Source organism: Mesoplodon bidens (assembly GCF_964165515.1).
Source record: "Mesoplodon bidens genome assembly, chromosome: 5".
NCBI lineage: Eukaryota > Metazoa > Chordata > Mammalia > Artiodactyla > Ziphiidae > Mesoplodon > Mesoplodon bidens.
Genome location: NC_138161.1, coordinates 48,710,176 through 48,730,075, shown reverse-complemented (window position 1 = coordinate 48,730,075; position 19,900 = coordinate 48,710,176). Strand labels below are relative to the sequence as shown.

At 37.7% G+C, this 19,900-nt stretch overlaps 1 protein-coding gene across 1 annotated transcript in view; it reads right to left on the bottom strand.

Moving 5' to 3' along the window:
- ADGRG7 (adhesion G protein-coupled receptor G7) overlaps positions 1–19,900 on the bottom strand; it is a gene marked incomplete at both ends in the record, with an annotated part of 78,575 nt that overhangs the window by 10,121 nt on the left and 48,554 nt on the right. The window contains 2 exon segments of the mRNA XM_081235331.1: positions 16,653–16,809; positions 19,102–19,257. Of these exon segments, the coding sequence (XP_081091457.1) occupies positions 16,653–16,809; positions 19,102–19,257 (313 nt within the window).

Below are 19,900 nucleotides of genomic sequence, written 5' to 3'. Positions count from 1 at the left end.
CGAATTCTATCAAACATTTAGAGAAGAGCTAACACCTATCCTTCTCAAACTCTTCCAAAATATAGCAGAGGGAGGAACACTCCCAAACTCATTCTATGAGGCCACCATCACCTTGATACCAAAACCAGACAAGGATGTCACAAAGAAAGAAAACTCCAGGCCAATATCACTGATGAACATAGATGCAAAAATCCTCAACAAAATACTAGCAAACAGAATCCAACAGCACATTAAAAGGATCATACACCATGATCAAGTGGGGTTTATTCCAGGAATGCAAGGATTCTTCAATATACACAAATCAATCAACGTGATACACCATACTAACAAACTGAAGGAGAAAAACCATATGATCATCTCAATAGATGCAGAGAAACCTTTCAACACCCATTTATGATAAAAACCCTGCAGAAAGTAGGCATAGAGGGAACTTTCCTCAACATAATAAAGGCCATATATGACAAACCCACAGCCAACATCATCCTCAATGGTGAAAAATTGAAACCATTTCCACTAAGATCAGGAACAAGACAAGGCTGCCCACTCTCACCGTTCTTATTCAACATAGTTTTGGAAGTTTTAGCCACAGCAATCAGAGAAGAAAACAAATAAAAGGAATCCAAGTCAGTAAAGAAGAAGTAAAGCTGTCACTGTTTGCAGATGACATGATACTATACATAGAGAATCCTAAAGATGCTACCAGAAAACTACTAGAGCTAATCAATGAATTTGGTAAAGTAGCAGGATACAAATTTAATGCACAGAAATCTCTGGCATTCCTATACACTAATGATGAAAAATCTGAAAGTGAAATCAAGAAAACACTCCCATTTACCATTGCAACAAAAAGAATAAAATATCTAGGAATAAACCTACCTAAGGAGACAAAAGACCTGTATGCAGAAAATTATAAGACACTGATGAAAGAAATTAAAGATGATACAAATAGATGGAGAGATATACCATGCTCCTGGATTGGAAGAATCAATATTGTGAAAATGACCCTACTACCCAAAGCAATCTACAGATTCAATGCAATCCCTATCAAACTACCACTGGCATTTTTCACAGGACTAGAACAAAAAATTTCAAAATTTGTTTGGAAAAACAAAAGACCCCGAATTGCCAAAGCAATCTTGAGAACGAAAAACGGAGCTGGAGGAATCAGGCTCCCTGACTTCAGACTATACTACAAAGCTACAGTAATCAAGACAGTGTGGTACTGGCACAAAAACAGAAAGATAGATCAATGGAACAGGATAGAAAGCCCAGAGATAATCCTATGCACATATGGTCAACTTATCTTTGATAAAGGAGGCAGGAATGTACAGTGGAGAAAGGACAGCCTGTTCAATAAGTGGTGCTGGGAAAACTGTACAGGGACATGTAAAAGTATGAGATTAGATCACTCCCTAACACCATACACAAAAATAAGCTCAAAATGGATTAAAGACCTAAATGTAAGGCCAGACACTATCAAACTCTTAGAGGAAAACATAGGCAGAACACTCTATGACATAAATCACAGCAAGATTCTTTTGGACCCACCTCCTAGGGAAATGGAAATAAAAACAAAAATAAACAAATGGGACCTAATGAAACTTAAAAGCTTTTGCACAGCAAGGGAAACCATAAAGAAGACCAAAAGACAACCCTCAGAATGGGAGAAAATATTTGCAAATGAAGCAACTGGCAAAGGATTAATCTCCAAAATTTATAAGCAGCTCATGCAGTTCAATAACAAAAAAACAAACAACCCAATCCAAAAATGGGCAGAAGACCTAAATAGACATTTTCTCCAAAGAAGATATACAGACTGCCAACAAACACATGAAAGAATGCTCAACATCATTAATCATTAGAGAAATGCAAATCAAAACTACAATGAGATATCATCTCACACCAGTCAGAATGGCCATCATCAAAAAATCTAGAAACAATAAATGCTGGAGAGGGTGTGGAAAAAAAGGAACCCTCTTGCACTGCTGGTGGGAATGTGAATTGGTACAGTCACTATGGAGAACGGTATGGAGGTTCCTTAAAAAACTACAAATAGAACTACCATATGACCCAGCAATCCCACTACTGGGCATATACCCTGAGAAAACCATAATTCCAAAAGAGACATGTACCAAAATGTTCATAGCAGCCCTATTTACAATAGCCCAGAGATGGAAACAACCTAAGTGTCCATCATCAGATGAATGGGTAAAGAGGATGTGGCACATATATACAATGGAATATTACTGAGCCATAAAAAGAAATGAAATTGAGCTATTTGTAATGAGGTGGATGGACCTACAGTCTGTCATACAGAGTGAAGTAAGTCAGAAAGAGAAAGACAAATACTGTATGCTGACACATATATATGGAATTTAAGAAAAAAAATGTCATGAAGAACATAGGGGTAAGACAGGAATAAAGACACAGACCTACTAGAGAATGGACTTGAGGATATGGGGAGGGGGAAGGGTAAGCTGTGACAAAGTGAAAGAGCGGCATGGACATATATACACTACCAAACATAAGGTAGATAGCTAGTGGGAAGCAGCCACATGGCACAGGGAGATCAGCTCGGTGCTTTGTGACCGCCTGGAGGGGTGGGATAGGGAGGGTGGGAGGGAGACTCAAAAGGGAGGGGATATGGGAACATATGTATATGTATAACTGATTAAATTTGTTATAAAGCAAAAAATAAAAAAATAATAAAAAAAATAAAAAAGAAGGGTACTTTCATTATATTGAAGTATAATTCACTCTGCCAACTCAGAAAAAATGGAACTCTATATACAGAGGGAAAAGTCCTTGTAATATTTTTCATCAGAGTAAAAGGCAATGTTCACTATGGGAAGAGGGATAGAATAAGAAGCACAGAGAGAAATTCCTGATTTCAAGGTTAAGTCTTTCAATAATGCCTCCTTGTTTTATCTTAAACTTTTGACATTCCCCATGTATAATACACAAATACAAAAGAATAAAAACAAAAATCTTGTGAGGTCAAACAGAATTTTTATTTTCATTTACCATTTTGGTTCATCTATATGATTATTTTTGCCATGATGAAAATCAGAAGGTGACCATCATCCTTAGCCTAAATGTTGAGCTTCTCTCACAGTAGATACTCCCAAGATGTTAACAGGATGGTTTCCAAAGAAAAAAAGAATATAAATCTTTGATTCACATTTTTTAAACAAAGTATGAATGGAATTTTTAAAAAGATTTATTATTAAATATATTCTTGAGATAAGTCTCAAGGAATAAAAGTATCTTCAGTCCTATGTATGACTTATGTCACAAAAACAACTTTATATGGTTCTGCTCCTACCAAATCAACCCTCTTGCAGATAAAAACTATAAACTCAGGACAAAATATTTTTTAAAAACTATATGAAGACATTGGAGGACAAGCAGAAGCATTCAGAGACTGGAAGGGGAATCTACACTTAGGAAAAACGGAGTTCCACTGGGTAGGTTTCCATATTTTGTTTTGTGCTTAATATCTTTTAGCCTGAAGTCACACCATAATCAGCCCAGGCAGGATGAGTAAACCTGGAGTTGAAACAGGCAGTCTTATTAGGTTGAAAGAACAGAGGACAGGGTTTAGGGCAACCACAGCAGCTGGAAAGTAAGTAACAGTATGGATATGAATATCCAGGAGAAGATAGAGAGGAGGAGCTCCAGAGTCTGTTTATAAACTCTGCCCACACCTCTGATTAACCTCTGAATTACAAATGGTTGGGATGGATTCCAAGAAGCACAGGTAAGGCTAAAAACACTAAACAGAGATTTCAGCTGCCCACCCTAGGGAGAGATAGAGTTTTCAATTTTAGTCCAGCTAAGTTAATCGTATGGCAACTCCACTCTTGGTAGGAATATAGTAGAATGCAGAGTTGCTATGGTTGTAGGATCTATATGCTCTGGAAATAATTGAAATTACCAAACATATGAAAAAACAGAAAAAACATGGCCCATACTAAAGAAAAAAAGCAATCAATGGAGAATGCCCAAAATGACCCAGATGTTAAATTTAGCAAACAAGAAATTTAAAGTACTATTACAACATGCTTACAGATGTATTCATAGAGTACAAAAGAAAATGAACTCATAATGAGCCAAAAATAAGGAAATGTAAGCAAAATGTACCACTATAAAATATAACAAAACAAAAATTTATAAACTAAAAAAGTACAATATCTGAAATAAAAATCACTGGATAGGCTCAATAGCAAACTGAAGATGACTAAAGAAAAAAATCAGTGTCCTTGGTGACAGATCACCAGGATGATCCAGTCTGATGAATAGCAAGGAGAAAGAATGAAAAGGAATGAACAGAGCTCAGGAACCTGCAGAACAATATTAAATTAACTAACATGTACTTAGAGTCCCAGAAAGAGAGAAGAGAGAGAATGGGATACAAAAACTATTTGAAAAATAACGGCTGAAAATTTCTCAAATTTGATGAAAGACATAAATTAATAGATTCAAGAAGTTCAACAATCCCAAGCAGAATAAATGCAAAAAATAAAATAAAGTAATATCTGGGCACATTATAGTCAAAATGATAAAAGTCAAAAATAAAGGGAAAACCCTGAAAATAACCAGAGGAAAGTAACACATTATATAACAGGGGGAAAAATAATGCAAAACATTGAAGGTGTCTCATTAGAAACTGGAACCAGTTTGTGAAATTACTTCTTCATAGTGTTAAAAGGAAAAAAAAAAAACTCTGTCAAGTCATAATTCTATATCCAGTGAAAATGTCTCTCAACAATGAAAGCTAAATAAAGACATTTTTAGGTAAAAGAAAACTGAAAGAATTTTTCACCAGAAGATATATACTAAGAAATTCTAAAGGAAAGTTTTCAGCCTGAAGGGAAACAAAATCACATGGAAATTCAGATCTTCAAGAAGGGATTAAGAACAAGCAAAAACAATAACACTGCATTGTGGGGTTTATAATGTATGCACATGTAGTACATCAGACAACTATAACATAAAGGAAGGAAGAATAACACATAAGCTTATACTGTTACAAGAGTCTTAGATTTTAGTGGAAGTGGTAAAATATTAACTCTGTTGAGTATGGAAAGTTAAGGATGTATAATGTATCCCTAAATCAACAAAAAATATGTTGGGATATTGCTTAATAACCAACATATAAATTAAAATGGAATCCTAGTACTACTAAATTTACCCAAAAGTAGGCAGGAAAAGAGGAACAAAGGATTAAAAAATAGAGTGGCAACAGAAAGCAAATAGTAAAATGTTAGACATAACTTCATGCATATTAATAATTACATTAGCTCAAATAGACTAAACACTCAAAAGACAAAAATTGCCAGAATTGATAAAAGACCCATCTACTTGCTGTCTGTAAGATACATACTTTAAATATAAAGGCACAGATAGGTTGAAAGTGAATGGATGAAAAAATATGTATCATGTAACCAATATGCATAAGAAGGCCGGATATCAGATAAAGTAGACTTCATGACAAAGAGCATTATCAGAGTTAAGGAGGGACATTTCCAAATGATAAAGGGTCAATTCATTCAAAGACATAATAATCATAAATGTCTATGCATCTAATAGCAGAACCTCAACACATGTGATGCAAAAATTGACAGAATTAAGGAGAGAATAAACAAATTCACAATCACAGTTGGAGATCTTAGCATTCCTTTTTCAGCAGTTGAGAGAACCAAAAATGTTGGTAAGAAAATCTGTACAGTACTAACAATCACTTTGATCCTATTGACATTTTTAGAACACTATACCCAACAACTGCAGAATACCATTCTTTTCCAAGTTAAATGTTTTGTTCACCAAGATAGACCAAATGCTTGTTAGTCCATAAAATCAGTCTCATTAAATTTAAAAGAAATAAAAGAAAAAAATTCAGACACAACTTACCAAGACTGAATCAGGATGTAATAGAAAATCTAAACGGAGCAATAATGAACAAGGAGATTGAATCAGTAATTTAAAATCTCACAACACATAAAAGCCCAGGACAAGATGGCTTCACAGGTGAGCTATACCAAACATTTAAAGAATGAATACCAAAGCTTCTCAAACTCTCCCAAAAAAAGTGAAGATAAAGGAACAGTTGCAAACTCTTTATAGGGCCAGCATCACCCTAATACTGAAGCCAGATAAGGACACTACAAGAAAAGAAAATTACAAGCCATATTCCTGATGACCATAGATGTAAAATCCTCAACAAAATATTAGCAAACTGAATTCAAAAATAGATTAAAAGGATCATACACCATGATCAAATGGGACTCAACCCTGGAAGCAAGAATGGTTCAACATATGCAAATCAATAAATGTGATACACCACATGAACAGAATGAAGGACAAAAATCGGGATCATTTCAATAGATGCAGAAAAATTATTTAACAAAATTCAACATCCTTTCATGAGAAAAACTCTCAACAAATAAGGTATAGAAGGATTGTTCATCAACATAATAAAGGCCACATCTGACAAGCCCACAGCTAACATCACACTCAGTGGTGAAAATTAGAAGCCTTTCCTCTAAGACAGGAATAAGACAAGGATGCCCACTCTTGCCACATCCATTCAGCACAGTACTGGAAGTCCTAGTCAGAACAATAGCCAGGAAAAAGAAATAACAGGCATCCAAGTTGGAAAGGAAAAAATAAAACTGTCTCTGCTGGCAGACAAAATTATCTTAAATACAGAAAACCCAAAAGACTCCACCAGAAAACCAGAAGTAATAAATAAATTTAGTAAATTTGCAGGATAAAAAAATAAACATACAGAAATCAGTTGCAGGAGACCTTCAAGATGGCGGAGGAGTAAGACATAGAGATCACCTTCCTCCCCACAAATACATCTACATGTGGAACAACTCCTACAGAACACCTACTGAACGCTGGCAGAAGACCTCAGACTTCCCCCAAAGCAAGAAACTTTCCACATACATGGGTAGGGCAAAAGAAAAAAGAAAAAATGAGACAAAATAATAGGGATGGGACCTGCACCTCTGGGAGAGAGCTGTAAAAGAGGAAAAGTTTCCACACACTAGGAAGCCCCTTCACTGGCGGAAACAGTGGGTGGGAGTGGGGGAAGCTTCAGAGCCATGGAGGAGAGTGCAGCAACAGGGATGCAGAGGGCAAAGTGGATGGATTCCCGCACAGAGGATTGGTGCTGAACAGGACTCACCAGCCTGAGAGGCTTGTCTGCTCACCCGCTGGGGCTGGTGGGGGCTGGGAGCTGAGGCTCGGGCTTCAGAGATCAGATCCCAGGGAGAGGACTGGGGTTGGTTGCATGAACACAGCCTGAAGGGGGCTCGTGCACCACAGCTAGCCGGGAGGGAGTCCGGGGAAAAGTCTGAAACTCCCTAAGAGGAAAGAGACCATTGTTTTAGGGGGCGCAAGGACACGGGATTCAGAACACTGCTTAAATGAGCTCCAGAGATGGGCGTGAGCCTCAGCTAACAGCACAGACCCAGAGACGGGCATGAAACCCTAAAGCTGCTGCTGCAGCCACCAAGAAGCCTGTGTGCGAACACAGGTCACTATCCACACCTCCCCTCCCAGGAGACTGTGCAGCCCACAATTGCCAGGGTCCCATGATCCAGGGACAACTTCCCCAGGAGAACACATGGTGCGCCTCAGGCTGTTGTAATGTCACGCCAGCCTCTGCCGCTGCAAGCTCACCCCACATTCCATACCCCTCCCTACCCCCAGCCTGAATGAGCCAGAGCCCCCTAATCAGCTGCTACTTTAACCTCATCCTGTCTCAGCAAAGAACAGACACCCTCAGGTGACCTATACGCACAGGTGGGGCCAAATACAAAGCTGAACACCAGGAGCTGTGCAAACAAAGAAGAGAAAGGGGAAAAAAAAAAGAGAGAGAGAGAAAGGGAAATCTCTCCATGCAGTCTCAGGAGCTGCGGATTAAATCTCCACAATCAACCTGATGTACCAGGCCTGCATCTCTGGAATACCTGAATAGACAATGACACACCCCAAAATTGAGGCAGTGGACCTTGGGGGCAACTGTAGACTTGGGATTTGCTGTCTGCATCTAATTTGTTTCTGGTTTTAAGTTTATGTTAGTTAAGTATTTAGAGTTTATTATCATTTGTAGATTTGTTTATTGATTTCTTTGCTCTCTTCCTTTTTTCCTTTTATACATAGATTTTTTTTCCTTTTTCTCTTTTTGTGAGTGTGTATGTGTATGCTTCTTTGTGTGAGTTTCTCTGTATAGTTTTACTTTTACAATTTGTCCTAGGGTTCTATCTGTCCAGGTTTTTTGTTTGTTTCTTTGTTTTTAGTATAATTTTTAGTGCTTCTTATCATTGGTGGATTTGTTTTATGGTTTGGTAGCTCTCTTCTTTCTATCTTTGTTTTTTTACTATTTTTTGATTTATTTTTAATAATTTTTTATTTTAAAAACTTTTATTTTATTATATTTATTTTTTATTTCTTTCCTTCTTTTCTCCCTTTTCTTCTGAGCCATGTGACTGGTAGAGTCTGGGTGCTCTAGCTAGGTGTCAGGCCTGTACCTCTGAGGTGGGAGAGCCGAGTTCAGGACATTGGTCTACAAGAGACCTCCTAGCTCGAGGTAATATCAAATGGTGAAAGCTCTCGCAGACATCTCCATCTCAATGTTAAGACTCAGCTCCACTCAATGACCAGCAAGATACAGTGCTGGAAACCCTATGACAAACAAATAGCAGGACAGAAACACAACCCCACCCATTAACAGAGAGGCTGCCTAAAATCATAATAAGGTCACAGACACCCCAAAATACAACACAAGACGTGGTCCTGCCCACCAGAAAGACAAGATCCAGCCTCATACATTGGAACACAGGCACTAGTCCCCACCACCAGGAAGCCTACACAACCCACTGAACCAAACTTCACCACTGGGGGCAGACACCAAAAACAACGGTAACTGTGAACTTGCGGGCTGCAAAAAAGACCCAATAGTAAGCTAAGCAAAAGGAGAAGACAGAGAAACACACAGAAAATAAAGGAGCAAGGTAAAAACCCACCAGACCAAACAAAAAAAGAGGAAATACGCTGTCTACCTGAAAAAGAATCAGAGTAATGATAGTAAAGATGATCCAAAATCTTGGAAATCGAATGGAGAACAAGAAACGTTTAACAAGGACCTAAAAGAACTAAAGAGCAAACAAACAATGCTGAACAACACAATAAATGAAATTAAAAATTCTCTAGAAGGAATCAATAGCAGAATAACTGAGGCAGAAGAACAGATAAGTGACCTGGAAGATAAAACAGTGGAAATAACTACTGCAGAGCAGAAGAAAGAAAAAAGAATGAAAAGAATAGAGGACAGTCTCAGAGACCTCTGGGACAATATTAAACACACAAACATTCGAATTACAGGGGTCCTAGAAGAAGAAGAGAAAAAGAAAGGGACTGAGAAAATATTTGAAGAGATTATAGTTGAAAACTTCCCTAATATGGGAAAGGAAATAGTCAGTCAAGTCCAGGAAGCACAGAGAGTCCCATACAGGATAAATCCAAGGAGAAACACATCAAAACACATATTAATCAAACTATCAAAAATTAAATACAAAGTAAAATATTAAAGGCAGCAAGGGAAAAACAACAAATAGCATACAAGGAAATCCCCATAAGGTTAACAGCTGATTTCTCAGCAAAACTCTGCAAGCTAGAAGGGAGTGGCAGGACATATTTAAAGTGATGAAAGGGAAAAACCTACAACCAAGATTACTCTACCCAGAAAGGATCTCATTCAGATAAGATGAAGAAATTAAAACCTTTACAGACGAGCAAAAGCTAAGAGAATTCAGCACCACCAAGCCAGCTTTATAATAAATGCCAAAGGAACTTCTCTAGGTTGGAAACACAAGAGAAGGAAAAGCCGTACAATAACAAACCCAAAACAATTAAGAAAATGGTAAGAGCAACATACATATCGATAACTGCCTTAAATGTAAATGGATTAAATGCTCCAACCAAAAGAAACAGACAGGCTAAATGGATACAAACAGAAGACCGATATATATGCTGTCTACAAGAGACACACTTCAGACCAAGGGACACATACAAATTGAAAGTGAGGGGATGGAAGAACATATTCCATGCAAATGGAAATCAAAAGAAAGCTGGAGTAGCAATACTCATATCAGAAAAAATAGACTTTAAAATAAAGACTATTACAAGAAACAAAGAAGGACACTACATAAGGATCAAGGGATGAATCCAAGAAGGAGATATAACACTTGTAAATAATTATGCACCCAACACAGGAGCACCTCAATACATTAGGAAAATGCTAACAGCCATAAAAGGGGAAATCGACAGTAATACAATCACAGTAGGGGACTTTAACATAGTGGACTTTAATCTGTCCACTTTCACCAATGGACAGATCATCCAAAATGAAAATAAATAAGGAAACACAAGCTTTAAATGATACATTAAACAAGATGGACTGAATTGATACTTATAGGACATTCCATCCAAAAACAACAGAATACACGTTCTGCTCAACTGCTCATAGAACATTCTCCAGGATAAATCATATCTTGGGTCACAAATCAAGCCCTGGTAAATTAAAGAAAACTGAAATTGTATCAAGTATCGTTTCCGACCATAACACTATGAAACTAGATATCAATTACAGGAAAAAATCTGCAAAAACTACAAACACATGGAGGCTAAACAATACACTACTAAATAACCAAGAGATCACAGAAGAACTCAAAGAGGAAATCAAAAAATACCTAGAAAAAATGACAATGAAAACACGATGACACAAAGCCTATGGGATGCAGCAAAAGCAGTTCTCAGAGACAAGTTTATAGCAATACAATGCTACCTCAAGAGACAAGGAACATCTCAAATAAAAAACCTAACCTCACACCAAAAGCAATTAGAGAAAGAAGAACAAAAAAACCCATAGTTAGCAGAAGGAAAGAAATCATAAAGATCAGATCAGAAATAAATGAAGGAAACAATAGCAAAGATCAATAAAACTAAAAGCTGGTTCTTCGAGAAGATAAACAAAATTGATAAACCATTAGGCAGACTCACCAAGAAAAAAGGAAGAAGACTCAAATCAACAGAATTAGAAATGAAAAAGGAGAAGTAACAACTGACACTGCAGAAATACAAAGGATCATGAGAGATTACTACAAGCAACTATATGCTAATAAAATGGACAACCTGGAAAAAATGGACAAATTCTTAGAAAAGCAAAACCTTCTGAGACTGAACCAGGAAGAAATAGAAAATGTAAACAGACCAATCACAAGCACTGAAATTGAGACTCTGATTAAAAATCTTCCAACAAACAAAAACCCAGGACCAGATGACTTCACAGGTGAATTCTATAAACATTAGAGAAGAGCTAACACATATCCTTCTCAAGCTCTTCCAAAATATAGCAGAGGGAGGAACACTCCCAAACTCCTTCCATGAGGCCTCCATCACCCTGATACCAAAACTAGACCGAGATGCCACAAAAGTCGAAAACTACCAGCCAATATCACTGATGAACATGGGTGCAAAAATCCTCAACAAAATACTAGCAAACAGAATCCAGCAGCACATTAAAAGGATCATACACCATGATCAAGTGGGGTTTATCCCAGGAATGCAAGGATTCTTCAATATACGCAAATCAATCAATGTGATACACCATATCAACAAACTGAAGGAGAAAAACCATATGATCATCTCAATACAAGCAGAAAAAGCTTTCAGCAAAATTCAACACCCATTTATGATAAAAACCCTCTAGACAGTAAGCATAGAGGGGACTTACCTCCACATACTAAAGGCCATATATGACAAACCCACAGCCAACACCATTCTCAATGGTGAAAAACTGAAACCATTTCATCTAAGATCAGGAACAACACAAGGTTGTCCACTCTCACCACTATTATTCAACATAATTTTGGAAGTTTTAGCCACAGAAATCAGAGAAGAAAAAATAAATAAAAGGAATCCAAATTGGAAAAGAAGAAGTAAAGCTGTCACTGTTTGCAGATGACATGATACTATACACAGAGAATCCTAAAGATGCTACCAGAAATCTACTAGAGCTGATCAATGAATTTGGTAAAGTAGCAGGATACAAAATTAATGCACAGAAATCTCTTGCATCCCTATACACTAATGATGAAAAATCTGAAAGAGAAATTAAGGAAACACTCTCATTTACCATTGCAAAAAAGAATAAAATACATAGGAATAAACCTACCTAAAGAGACAAAAGACCCGAATGCAGAAAACTATAAGACACTGATGAAAGAAATTAAAGATGCTATGAACAGATGGAGAGATATACCAGATTTTTGCATTGGAAGAATCAACACTGTGAAAATGACTCTACTACCCAAAGCAATCTACAGATTCAATGCAATCCCTATCAAACTACCACTGGCATTTTTCACAGAACTAGAACAAAAAATTTCACCATTTGTATGGAAACACAAAAGACCGCGAATAGCCAAAGCAATCTTGAGAACGAGAAACAGAGTTGGAGGAATCAGGCTCCCTGACTTCAGACTATACTACAAAGCTACAGTAATCAAGACAGTATGGTACTGGCTCAAAAACAGAACTATAGATCAATGGAACAGGACAGAAAGCCCAGAGATAAACCCACGCACATATGGTCACCTTATCTTTCAAAAAGGAGGCAGGAATGTACAGTGGAGAAAGAACAGCCTCTTCAATAAGTGGTGCTGGGAAAACTGGACAGCTACATGCAAAAGAATGAATTTAGAACACTCCCTAACACCATACACAAAAATAAACTCAAAATGGATTAAAGACCTAAATTTAAGGCCAGACACTATAAAACTCTTAGAGGAAAACATAGGCAGAACGCTCTATGACATAAATCACAGCAAGATCCTTTTTGACCCACCTCCTAGAGAATTGGAAATAAAAACAAAAATAAACAAATGGGACCTAATGAAAACTTAAAAGCTTCTGCACAGCAAAGGAAATGAAAAACAAGACAAAAAGACAACCCTCAGAATGGGAGAAATTATTTGCAAATGAAGCAGCTGACAAAGGATTAATCTCCAAAATTTATAAGCTGCTCATGTAGCTCAATATCAAAAATACAAACAACTCAATCCACAAATGGGCAGAAGATCTAAGTAGACATTTCTCCAAAGAAGATATACAGATTGCCAACAAACACATGAAAGGATGCTCAACATCACTAATCATTAGATTAATGCAAATCAAAACTACAATGAGGTATCACCTCACACCAGTCAGAATGGCCATCATAAAAATATCTACAAACAATAAATGCTGGAGAGGGTGTGGAGAAAAAGGAACACTCTTGCACTGTTGGTGGGAATATAAATTGATACAGCCACTATGGAGAACAGTATGGAGGTTCCTTAAAAAACTAAAAATAGAACTACCATACGACCCAGCAATCCTACCACTGGGCACGTACCCTAAGAAAACCATAATTCAAAAAGAGTCATGTACCACAATGTTCATTGCAGCTCTATTTACAATAGCTAGGACATGCAAGCAACCTAAGTGTCCATCGACAGATAAATGGATAAAGAAGATGTGGCATATATATACAATGAAATATTACTCAGCCATAAAAAGAAATGAAATTGAGTTATTTGTAGTGAGGTGGATGGACCTAGAGTCTGTCATACAGAGTGAAGTAAGTCAGAAAGAGAAAAACAAATACCATGTGCTAACACATATCTATGGAATCTCAAAAAAAAAAAAAAGGTTCTGAAGAACCTAGCGGCACGACAGGAATAAAGACGCAGATGTAGAGAATAGACTTGAGGACATGGGGAGGGGGAAGGGTAAGCTGGGGCGAAGTGAGAGAGTTGCATGGATATATTTACACTACCAAATGTAAAATAGATACATTTTACATAGCACAGGGAGATCAGCTCGGTGCTTTGTGACCACCTAGAGGGGTGGGATAGGGAGGGTGGGAGGGAGACGTGAGAGGGAGGAGATATGGGGATATATGAATATATATGTATGGCTGATGCACTTTGTTATAAAGCAGAAACTAACACACCATTGTAGAACAATTATACTCCAACCAAGATTTTAAAAAAAAGAAAAATAAATCATTTGCATTTCTATACACTAACAACAAACTACCTGAAAAATAAATTAAGAAATCAATCCCACTTACAATAGTATAAAAATCAATGAAATACTTAGAAATAAGTTTAACCAAGGAAAAATCTATACACTGAAAGCTATGACACTGATGAAAAAGCCTGAAGAAGACATAAATCAATGGAAAGGTATCTGTGTTCTTCGATTGGAAAAATTAATGTTATGAAAATTTCCATACTACCCAAAGTAATCTAAAAAGTCAATGCAATCCTACCAAAATTCCAATGGTATTTTTCACAGAAACATCTATCCTAAAATTTGAAAAAACTATCCTAAATGTTGAAATCATTATCTTGAAGGGAAAACTGCACACCCATGTTCACTGCAGCTTTATTCACAATAGCTAAGTTATGAAAACAACCTTAATGTCCTTTGACGAATGAATGTATAAAGAAAATGCATGGTAGATACATGCAATGGAATATTATTCAGCCATAAAAAAGAAGGAAATCCTGCCATTTGTGACAACATAGATGAGCCTGGAGGGCATTACGCTAATTGCTATAAGCCAGATAAGAATGACAAACACATGTGGTATCAGTTACATGTGGAATTTTTTTAAAGCCAATTTCATAGAAACAGAAAATAGAATGGTGGTTGCCAGGGGCTGGGGGGAGAGGTAAATGGGGTAGTATAGGTCAAAGAGTACAAAATTTTCAACTATAAGAAGAATAAGAACCCAATGTACAACATGGTAACTATAGTTGATAATATGGTATCATGTACTTAAAAATTGCTGAGTAGTTAAGCATTCTTACCATACACACAAAAAAATTTAACAATGTCTTTAAAAATAATACAAATGAACTTATTTACAGCACATAAATAGACCCACAGACATAGAAAACAAACCTATAGTTACCAAAGGGGATAACAGGATGGGGGGAGATAAATTAATTGTTTGGGGTTAACATGTACACACTACCATATAAAAAATAGGTAACCAGGGACTTCCCTGGTGGTGCAGTGGTTAAGAATCCACCTGCCAATGCAGGGGACATGGGTTCGATCCCTGGTCCAGGAAGACCACACATTCCATGGAGCAACTAAGCCCAGGAGCCACAGCTACTGAAGCCCGTGTGCCTAGAGCCCATGCTCTGCAACAAGAGAAGCCACCACAATGAGAAGCCCACGCACCGCAACGAAGAGTAGCCCCTGCTCTCCACAACTAGAGGAAGCCCGCATGCAGCAACAAAGACGCAATGCAGCCCCAAAAAAAAGAAAAAAAAAAAAGGTAACCAGCAAGGACCTACTTTATAGCACAGGGAACTATGCTCAATATCTTGTAATAACCTGTAATCGAAAAGCATGTGAAAAAGTATATATAAATATATATATATATATATATATATATATATATATATATAAAACGGAATCACTTTGCTGTACACCAGAAACTAACACAACATTGTAAATCAACTATATTTCCACTATACTTTAAAAATAATAATAATAATTAACTATGTAAAGTGATGGATGTGTTATTTTGATCATTCTATATGTATATGTGTATCAAATCATCAAGTTGTACATTTTAAAATATACAGTAATAGTTGGCAATTATTCCCAATTATTCCTCAATAAAGTTTTTTAAAAAATAAGATAATCAGGGCTTCCCTGGTGGCGCAGTGGTTGAGAGTCCGCCTGCCGATGCAGGGGACGCAGGTTCGTGCCCCGGTCCGGGAGGATCCCACGTGCCGCGGAGCGGCTGGGCCTGTGGGCCATGGCGGCTGAGCCTGCGCGTCCGGAGCCTGTGCTCCGCAGAGGGGGAGGCCGCGACAGTGAGAGGCCCGCGTACCACAAAAAAAAAAAAAATAAGATAATCATAAAATTTCAAAAAAGACAGAAAAAAGAAATTAAGCCAACCCCACAGGGTCCAAGCTGCACGGATCACTGTAACACTGACCATATAACCACGGTGAGGCTCTGTGAACCTGCTGCATGGCAGAAAGGCAAAGGAAGTGCCTCCCAAGCTAGCTGCTAAACAAAACCTCCTCTGCTCAGAGAAGAGGGACTAACATTGGCCAACCCCATTGCAATTATGTTCCATGAACTCCAGTCCAGGAAAGGATATAGTAGGTAAGTCATAAAAAAGTTTTTCTTCCCCTTTCCTCAAAGTGTATTAAAAATAGAGTCACCCAGGGGCTTCCCTGGTGGCGCAGTGGTTGAGAGTCCGCCTGCCGATGCAGGGGACATGGGCTCATGCCCCGGTCCGGGAAGATCCCATATGCCGCGGAGCAGCTGGGCCCATGAGCCATGGCCGCTGAGCCTGGGCGTCCGGAGCCTGTGCTCCACAGCGGGAGAGCCCACAACAGTGAGAGGCCCGCGTACCGCAAAAAAAAAAAAAAAAAAAAAAGTCACCCAAAATTAACTAAGCAATGACCTTCAGGGAGTTTTAAGGTAAGAAAACTTTGGTCCAGGTGATATCATCTCTGCCTCTCCATAGTCTGCTACTTTCAGACTAATCCACACCATACCTGAGTAGTGTTGAAAAGGCAGAATAAGTAGCTGAAGGTGACCCTGACGCCATCATTATCAGTTAGCATTAAGTATGCCAGAATCCAGGTAACTCCAAAAACGACTGCAACAGATAACGTGCTAAGAAACTTCTTTAGGATTGAAAACTTCTTTGTGCTAAGTAAGAGAAAACAAGAAAGGAAATATGGTTCATTCAGGTTTTTACTTATTAATATCATTGTTACCCTCCTACTGAAAATATGTATTCAGCTGCACATATACACTGTTCATTAAACATTATTATGCCTCAGGTGGAAAAACCTATGTCACTCTGAATAAAAGAGAGAAAGAGAGGAAGAGAGGAAGGAAGGAAGGGACGAAGACAGTGATATCTGCTTAAAATCTCAGGCATAAACAGTTCCTGAAACACTACTGCAGGCAAATTTCACATAGAATTAACTTTTTCTTTGGAACTGAATTTGATGTTAGCAATTATAACTACTGGATCAGTAATTCCTTTTTTGGGCATCTGGGACCGTCCCATGCCATAAGTTGATATCAGAATGAAAAGTTATTAAAGTGCAGAGTGACCTTCTTCCCTGTCATGCTAAGTCTATATCCCTGGAACCTGAGCTTGGCCATATGACTTACTTTGACCAGAGGGACATTAGCATTTGTTCCACAAACAAAGGCTTGAAAGCATTCCACTCATCAGAGAGTGTTTTTTCTTATTGCTCTTTGGAACCCTGAGAGTACTATGTTAAGAGAGAGACCACATGCAGCAGAAATGAGCTTTCCCAAATGAGCAGTTCCCACTCAATACCAACCAACCACCAACCATCAGACCTGAAAGTGATTCATCCTGCTATCTACCAGCATTCAAGCCAGCCCAAACCAAAACAACTACATGATCAACACTCAAACTTATGACAAGTAATAAATATTTATCATTCTAAGCCATTGAATTTGAGGGTAATTTGTTATACAGCAAAAGCTAACTGATACATAGAAGATAATTTGTTAAACAATTAAATTGTAACCTGCTCTTCACTGTAACTAAGCTAATTTAAGAACCATGAGCTACCAGTAAAAATTTTGAAACATTACAAATTTGTTTGATGTCTGTGGTCAAAATGATATTGCTTTGTATAAAAGAAATATAACTTAATTTACCATTAGGCTAACAAGACTTCACCAAGGTTTTTCTGCATTGTTAAGAAAACATAGGTTTGAATGATTATCAGTGATAGTCTTTTCTCCACATTTCCCCTCAATATGGGTTATCATCCATATAGGAAAGATGATACTCTTGATTGGTAAAGTACATGTTTAAGATTACATTCCCGGGCTTCCCTGGTGGCGCAGTGGTTGAGAGTCCGCCTGCCGATGCAGGGGACACGGGTTCGTGCCCCGGTCTGGGAAGATCCCACATGCCGCAGAGCGGCTAGGCCCGTGAGCCATGGCTGCTGAGCCTGCGCATCCGGAGCCTGTGCTCTGCAAGGGGAGAGGCCACAACAGTGAGAGGCCCGCCTACCGCAAAAAAAAAATAAATAAATAAATAAATAAATAAATAAAAATTAAAAAAAAAAAAAAAAAAAGATTACATTCCCACTAATGATGGCTGTTTTCACCCATTTGTTCATTCAAAATGGATCTATATGGTGACCAACAAAGTTCACAGATGTATTTATAGTAAGTCTACTTGGGTTAAGAAGAGTCTCGTAGAATTAAGCCTGAATTCACAGCCTCATTAGCACTGTGTTCTAACCAATTCATGCTGTGGGATGTGGAGGTGAGGGGTGTGTATGTGTTTAATAGCTTCTGTTCTTTGTCTCTCCAACTGAAGGCTCTTTCTGTATATTAGCGATGACAATGAAAATGCTTATTGGGGTCAGAAAAATTACGGAGAGGAAAGAAGCAGTCCACATGGGAACTGATAAACCAGAGAGCACATGCCCCATCTGCAGGGAATGTGGGCCCAATGTTGCCTAATATTCCAATTTTTATATGTTTGCAACAAATTTTAAAAAATTTAAAGCTATTATGTGATTCAGGCAACACATGTAAAATATAATCTACAGTTACTAGTTTCTAAAATGAAAATACAGTTACCAGCATCTCCTCACAACCCTCTCATATTTTTAATTATTCAAATCTGATTTCATGAATATTTGGGATTGGGGGATACATTTTTTTCTTGATGTCTTTGGGTTGGGTTTTTAGCTGGGCTCATACAGCACAAAAGTATCTTAGGTAATGCAATAGACTCACATTGTAGTCTTGATGTTGGAAGATGAGAAGATCCACCTTCTGAGACAAAGTTTAAGAGAAAATCTGTCCTGCAAACCACATATCCTTGCCATTTTCCCCAAATCTGAAAACTCTTCTAGAGCTGTGGATGTATTCCTGTGCTATATTTAGTACTAGATAAGCCATGCCTTCCAGCTTCTGATTCATTGGGAATCTTACCTCTTCAGATTCTGATTATTCTTCCACAGCACTTTGACTATAATGACAATAAATATAACAACATTGCTGATGAGGATAATGGTCACAGGTATGATGAATGACCACAACAATGGGCTTGTTATCAAACCACTGCTTTCTTGAGTTGCCAGGCAGCAGCTGTGGAAAGAAAAGAAATGATTTCAGCAGATTAAGAAAGCAGAGAAAAGAAATGATTTCAGCAGAAAGAAAGGTATACAAACTCTTCTCTATGCGGTTCACACCATTGACATTCACTCGATTGAAAGACCTGCTAAAAGTCAATATCTCTTTGCCTTCTATATATTAGAGATGATTTTCAAGAATTCAACCAAGTAGAAAAATTAAATGCATTGATTCTGCCAAATTTCTCTGTGAGACAATATGGGCTAGTGGAAAGAAAGTGGGCTTTTGAGTTAGACAGTCCTGAATATAAATGTCACTGTCTGTCACTTACTAGGTTTCTGATTTTAGTTAAGTTTCTGTTTAATTTTCTTTTTGACTATGTATCACACTCAGATGGCTCAAAATTTTTAAAGTACAAATCATCATAGAGAGACAAGACCCCTCCTATAACTATCCCTAGTCACCTAGTTTTTATCTCCAGCAGTATTCAATATTTCTTGTGTATACTTCCAGATTTAGACTATGCATATACCAGCAAATGTATATTTTTTCCTGATTTTGAAGCAAAGGATAACATGATACTTCTATACCTTACTTAAAAACACATCTTGGAGATCATTCCATATCAGAATATAAAGATTATCCTCATGATTTTTTA